The sequence below is a fragment of the Charadrius vociferus genome, unplaced genomic scaffold, assembly GCF_000708025.1.
Source record: "Charadrius vociferus isolate BGI_N301 unplaced genomic scaffold, ASM70802v2 scaffold565, whole genome shotgun sequence".
Lineage (NCBI taxonomy): Eukaryota > Metazoa > Chordata > Aves > Charadriiformes > Charadriidae > Charadrius > Charadrius vociferus.
This window is the reverse complement of record NW_009648358.1, coordinates 2,165,604-2,172,990: the sequence shown is the minus strand read 5'-3', so window position 1 is coordinate 2,172,990 and position 7,387 is coordinate 2,165,604. Positions and strand designations below refer to the sequence as shown.

General features: G+C 38.2%; 1 protein-coding gene across 1 annotated transcript in view; it reads right to left on the bottom strand.

The window, feature by feature from the left end:
- KDSR (3-ketodihydrosphingosine reductase) overlaps nucleotides 1-6,549 on the bottom strand; it is a 20,115-nt gene extending 13,566 nt beyond the window's left edge. The window contains exons 1-3 of the mRNA XM_009885276.1: nucleotides 6,426-6,549; nucleotides 5,353-5,369; nucleotides 301-390 (exon numbers count right to left, since the gene is read on the bottom strand). Of these exons, the coding sequence (XP_009883578.1) occupies nucleotides 301-390; nucleotides 5,353-5,369; nucleotides 6,426-6,549 (231 nt within the window). The remainder of the gene's footprint in view (nucleotides 1-300; nucleotides 391-5,352; nucleotides 5,370-6,425) is intronic.
- Nucleotides 6,550-7,387: the final 838 nt, after the last annotated feature.

The window sequence follows — 7,387 nt, the reverse complement described above, 5'->3', positions numbered from 1 at the left end:
ATATAGGGTTTTTCCTGTTTTTGTCTGCCACAAATCTAGACAGTGAAATAATGAATGCCATTAACAGAAGTGACAGCAGCAGCCAAGTTTTAAGGCAAAGTAATCACAAATTCCATGTTGGGCTACATTCCTTAAAAAGGCAGCCACCTCTCCTCTTCAAATACGTTCGTTTGAAATGCTTAGAATCTGCTTAAAATATACACTGAAGAAAGCATGAATAATTATAAATTCCAAAATTATTCCCCACCTATACAGATTTTGTGAACAGAGTTTAGCCAGTAAAAATACTCATACACTTACCTCATCTCGAGCAATCAGTGTTATGAAAGCACCTTGCTTGTAACATTCAATAGCAATACATTTTCCAATTCCACTGGAGCCTCCAGTTACCTAAAAGTTATTTGAAAATGGCAGTATTAGTCCACTATTCTAATCCCTCCTCTCATATAGTAAGAGTCCAATTAAATGAAAATTCTAAAAATATACTGATATCACCCAATGAGGCATAAATACAGTAGATACACTAAAGTGAGTTCACTTATTGAGTATGAATGAAAAATATGATTTGAATAGATCGATAAGCATTTGTTTATACTCCAAAACCAGTTTTACCTCAGTGGTTATCTTTTTGCTCATTTCTTATGTCAGGCACATTTCGACCCACTCCCACATGGGCTGTCTCACATGCTTTTGACTCAGTTCTGTATGTTATTTCTAAAGGCAGAAGTAGTTAAAAGTTCGAAATCACAATGTCAGCCATAATAATACAATTACATACTGCCCCTCCATACCTGGTTGCAGTAGAAATTATTTGTAAAATTAACAATTGGAGATTGCCTGCTGAAGATATCTTCACATATACATAAACAGAAAATACCTTCTTTCTTATTTAAAAAAATATTTCTATTAACTCAACAGTTGTCCCTCCCAGTCTGGACCTTGAATTGTCCGTGCCATCCCACAATTCCAGTTTTGCAGGGATGCCAGCACCTAAACTTCCACTACCTTTTCTTTTTCCTCTAAACTGTAACACTGAATAGTCTTATCCATAAACAGGAAATTAATAGTTTGTCTATAGACAAATGCAGGGTGATGACTACAGTGCTGCATCACATGTTGCAAGAAAATACACTGCCAAATAACAGTAATATACAGGTTAAAGTCATCTTATCACCTCTCTCACTAGCCTCAATAAACCAACTTATGAACTCCATGTGGAACAAGATGTAGAGGACAATCCTGACCTCACTTTTTGACTACAACAAAAGTGTCTGCCTGTCTGACACTGCCTTTAGACGACTTGTTCATTTAAGCCCAGTCTGCATGTGCTTTTGGTCCTTAAACACTGGTATCTTCTTTATATGCCCAAATTATTTGAAGTTCCTTTTTAATAGCATATTAAGAGGCTATAATTGAGCAAATATTGGAACAAAATGCCTAGAAACAGTTATTGGGAACAAAATACCTGTTAATGAAATGAGTTTTGAAATACAGATTTCCTAATAATTGGAAAAATATGTGATTCAGATTGCTCTGGAAATCATTTCTGTTCTTTATCAAAACCTTCCAAAAGGCTTCAGAGAAAGCAAGGTATCACCTCCATTTTAAGTATGAGAAAATGGAGGCACTGAGCCAACTAGTGGAAGAGCCAAGATCTCCAATCTCTAACTACACACCCTATCAAAAGCCTTGTGTTGTCTCTTCATCTGCGAGTGCCTCAGTTGGTTTTTTTTTTTTTTCAGAGCTGCATTATCCTTAAAGCCTTTCCGCTCCTGGAGGCACTAAAGTCAGAAGAGTCAGAAGTACGTTCCCATGAGTCACTAAACTCTTCTTTCGTATGAGTATTTTATCACTAACCTTGACATATAGCTTTGTGTAAGTCCAGTAATCCCAGCAAACAAAGATTTACAAAACGGTCCATGGTTTGACTGGTTCGTCTACAGTCACAAATGGGGCAAGATTGGGTACAACATTCACAAAGACTCATTTCAGCTCTTTAGGCTTCCCTTATTATTAGAGGTAGCTGCTTCAGATTAGCTTCTCACTGATTCTCTCTGCAAGATTAGCTTTGCACTACATTAACCTTTGAGGATGACTTCAGGATACATGTCTTGTACCAGAAATGTGAAACCTGGTCTGTAGTGTTCTGAACTAAGGATGACTGCTTTCAAAATAAATGAAGTCTGTAAGAGTGCAAGTGTTAGTTAACAATTTGAGACTTCAGAAGAACCCCAGAATAATTTACTGCTTCATGATGTAAAGAAGTTAAGAATTTTAGTGCATTCCCAAAATATCTTGCAAGATTTCAGTACATCTCTGAAAAGATTAGGAGACTCAGATTGATACATTCAGGCAGACCTCAGTTCCACAGTACTCGTGAGCTGCTTCTACAGATTTTCAACAGCTGTAGGTATACCAGTACAAGAACCAATCATTGTGCTTGAAAGACAGCTCCAATTCCAGTTTTTGGCATAGCACGGAGAGACAGCTGATCGCTGCCTGCACAAATAGTTGAGTGTCATGAACACGCCAACTTCACCATTGCTCGAGGAATTCTTTGAAGATGAAGGTACCGGCACCAAGCCTCTGGCTTGTCAGACAACACTGACATTGATTTCAGAAAGACAAGGTCTGAAGTCATGCAAGTGGGAAAATGAAGTTTTTATTCACAGTCACACCCAAGAACACTGGATAGGGCTCGTATCAGATAGGTCACCGACAAAAGGCAACATAAGTTAGCCGGGAACTTTAGCATGTAGATGGGAGGCTGTTACTAATGCACAATTCTTTCAGCAACATCACCCTGAATGCTAATGCAACAGGAAAAAAAAACATCCCTAACACTAGTGAAAACTTTGCTTTGTGCTACTATGAAGCTAGCCTAAGCAAATCTATGAAGTCTGTTGGGTATGTAAGTTACTAACATGATGCTCAGAATTAAAGGAAGTGCATACATCTACTTCATTAAAAAAAGACGTTATTATGGTTACTTACCCTTGTGGCCAATAGTTCTACAGTGCTCCCGCATTTCATTAGTTCGAGACATTTGAATTGCCCCTGACACCATTTTTAAATTCCACCATAACCCAGCCTCAGATGAGTTCGCAAAAATAAGAATCTGGTCACAGCAACTCAAAACAGGGTAATTTCTTGACAGGACGGGACAATTAAATCCTAGTATTAATTCAGATATTCAGAATGCAATACTGCCAGCCTTGACAGTGTTATGAAGTTATTTCTGTGTCTGAGAAGAACAGGTACCAAATTAGCTATTCCAAAAAGGGTCTGACTCCAACTTCTTAAGCAATGACCCTTGATAACAGAGTTCAGCTTCTAAGGATTATAGGGTTTATTTCCCCCTTGATAAATGGAAATGTTGGGGTGAGGTACAGAAAATTGCTGTGTTTGACCTTCAAATTTGAGATACTGGAAATCTGCTTCAAATGGTGAGACAGTCCAACTCCAACTCAACAGAACTGTCATCAGGGATGATCAAAACCAAGACCTGATTGACACGGTATCTCCAACAGAGCTTAAGAACTTTCACTTAGCACTGGATACAATCTGGCTTCATGCTTTTAGACAGTGCTCTGACAAAAGGTATTTAGTTCCACTGACACAGAACATCCCTGTAATCTGGTCTAAGTGGTTAGAATGCCTGACTAGACTCAACGTGACCTCTTGTCCAACCACTCAGATGCATCCAAACCACAGATCGTATCACTCCCGACACAAGAGCTATAATGCTGAGACACCAAGACTGGCTGTCCTTAAAGTTGACCACAGTTATCAAATTGCTTGCTGCACTGAAGTGGTGAAACTACTTCTAGACTAGAGATGACCCTTATGCACGTGGATTCGGCATGATCATCCTGAATTATGTCCAGGAGATAGTCCCAAGCGGAGAACATCTTTACGTTTTCTCCCCTTGTCAGTCCACAAACTTTGATAAACTGCATTCATACCACCAAGACCTCAGGGTTTTCTGCAGAAATTTCAACTCGGTTTTAGAAAAATCAAGGCTGAAACAAGGAGGGTAAGGTTAGCATTGGTCTTCCACCAAAAATAGTTTCTAAACATCACTCATGGTATTTATAGAAAGCTGCTTTTGCCTTAACATCTTAAGTTTTTGCTGCATTCTGCTTCATCACACAAAGTACCTTTGTAGAGAAGTGGAAAGAGCAAGCAGAGAGAACATGTGTAGGGCAGGTGTAACATCCTTGATAAAGGGCAGTTAAATGTGATGCAAGTGAGCATGACACAGATGAAGCAGCGATGATTGCCTTAGACTATTTTCATGACTACTGTTATAACCAGCTACCAAAATAATAGCTTATTCTCACAGAATAGGTGATGCGTGCTAGTATGTAGCCTGAGACTCAAGGAGAAAGCTAAAGCCAATGGCAAAATAAAAGATGTATAAAATAGTCTTCTGGATTTTGAAGCATGAAGAAGTTCAGCACAAGAAGCAGCAGCTCTACAGCACAAAAATAACTTCTATTTGAGAACATTTTCCTAGTCATGCTAGAAACAAAGTAAGTAGTATTAAACATCAAAAAATCTTTCTTTTTAAGCATGCTAAATCTGATGCTTGAGCCAATTTGATAGCAGAGAAGTCCTTTTTATTTAATGGTGCTCTCCGGGGGCACCAAATTACATAGCAGATAAGAGGGGGGGAAACCCCCACAAGATTAGGCTGTTAGTAATTTGGAGTTCTGTAGACTCTCACTCTGAATAGCAGTCCTAATCTTTTCTATGAAAAAGAGACCCCTATGATCATGATTCCTCCAGAAAGTATGCCTTGCCTAACACAGCGAGCGCTTCCATCATGCAAGTGACTTTGGAAGAGGACAGAGAGAAAACACACACAAGTTTTCTGCTTCAAAATTCTACACCAAAAGGCAGCCAGAGTCAGTTACCTAGACATAACTCAAACAGTTATTGACTGTAACTGTTGGGAGTGAAGAGAAATCCTTTTTATGATGGATTAAGGGTGAAAAGAATACTGATTTAAGTTGAAAATTCAGTAACTGGTATGTAGTAGCATCTCAGGTTGCCCAATGACCTTCCTTCAGAAATGTAACAGACAGATTTTCATGATACTTTCAACAGGCCCCAAAAAAGAAGAGTTTCTAGACAAGACTGACTTTTTCTTCTTCAGAAAAAAAAAAAATTATTCAAGTATATCTTGAAAAAACACACTTACTGTGCAATGGTAATCACTTACCCTCTTGAGAGGGCTTAACCAGCTAAATATGCAATTTGCAGATCTTTATTCCTTTATTCTTTATTTCAAGACTGGGTTTAACTGAGGCCTGACATAGATTACCAAATGTTAATCTATAGTCTTACCTGAATCAAGTCATAAGCTAAAAAGAATTTACATATGCAGATCATTTAAACAGATTTTGATATTTTTCAGAGAAGACTTCAAAGAAGTCCTTAGATAATGTTATAGTCCTTAAATATTTTCATGAAGTCTCTCAGACATTTCAGTAGCAGCAAACACTTACACCCAGTATATAGTGTAAGAGTTCACTTTATACATACAATGTGGAAAGCCTCCCTGAACAACATTTCTGATTTACAGTACCATCATCCAATGTTTTTCCTTATACATTACACTAGAAAATTTGAAAACCAAATGTACAAGTGTCCAGGGTTATTAACAGCATCTACAAATCTAAGAACTAGTGAACTCTGAAACAATTGTTCCATGCTTCATGAGTGTGCATGAATACTTCAAGAGCATAACTAAAGTCAAAATAAAACAAGTAGTTCTGCCAGTGGCAACACCAATAAAACTGTTTACCTGCAGATTTTGATGTGTATTATCAAGTTAAATGTATCGACAGCCTTTTCCTCCATCAATATATTAATATAGTTACTTCTCTAGCTGGACTCCTGATTTTACAAGGCTTGGAAGACTACTGTTTTTTATATTTCCACTTGTATCAAATTGAGCTTAAACTGCTAATATAATTAATGGCAGTGTTTACAGGTAGAAGGTTTCTCTAACAAGAATATTCTCATAATTTTCAATGTGAGCTTTTTAAAATGAACCATTCTGATTAGAAGAACCAGCACAGCAGCTTTTAAAGAGTTTAATCACATAAAGAACACACAAAATTTGGAACAATCACAATATATATAAAAAAAACCCCAAACCAGTAAATTTTGGAATAAAATCCATTATACTTTATTGTGCGCTATTTTATTTCTGTATAAAAGTTGCAGAAAGTCTGCTTCATGTTTGCTTTTACACAATATTGAAGGGTTCCTAAAATCCCATTGAAGTGTTCCTCCTTCGCAAGCATTAATTCTGTGGGAAGAGCCATAACCAGAGAACCTTAATGCAAGCTTGAACACACCTCACACAGAATATGATGCTGTAGAGCCAGCTAAAGCATCCAAGTAACACCTACTGTATAAAACAACTTGGGAATACTGTTGCAACTTGGACAGGTCTAAATTATTCTGGGGACAGCTCCATTCTCCAAAGAGAAGCTCCAAAAATAATAATAAAAAACCCGAAACAAAAAGCAACATACAGAGCTAAAATAAATAAATTAATTAAAAATTAACTTACAGTAACTGTAAATTCACTTGCACCTAAGGTCTAACTTCCGGATTATCTCAAACTCCCACTGTAATGAAGCGCATCTGCAAGCGCTACTCAACCCTTAAAAGCAAATTTAACCAAACAGTAAACTACAGCTTCTCTGCATAGAATATGCCTCTAAGATTTAAAGCTAATTTAAAAGGGCTGATTCTAGGACCCTGATTCTTTCAACTGCTTAACTCATTTGCTCTCATGTGTTTAAATCCACTACTTTGTGATCCACTGGAAAGCACCTGGGTATTGTTCCCCTTTCCTCCCTCCTCCCCCCTGGCCACACAACCATACAACTTCTAGTGGTGTGCTACTCATCAACTGTTTCGACACTATGTTCTTCTGAAGACTTACTTCTACCATCTTGACTACAGACATCTGACCGCTTTCTTTGTAATATTAACCTTCCCATTTCCTCACGTCTGACTTGTTTTTTAGACCAAGGAAACCACAGATTTTGTCTTTTGTTTAGGAGCACACACACCCTGGGAGACGCTACAAGAAAACAAAACTCAAGGTGATCGGTAACTTCGAGAGTACAAAAGGAATGTCTCAAAAAGTCAACATTAAGACTTGAAGATGGTTTGCGTTGCTGGTGACTCAGAAGATCGCCTTAAGCCAACCGAGATAGACAGCGGTTGTCAGAGTCATCTGTACAGGTCATTTCCTCATCACTCGGACTTGCGGCTCCCGTGTTTTGGTAGCTTGGGGTGCTACAGCCAACCGCCAAGACTCCCTGCAAACCCGCGGCCACCCCTACCGCGGAGCCTCCCC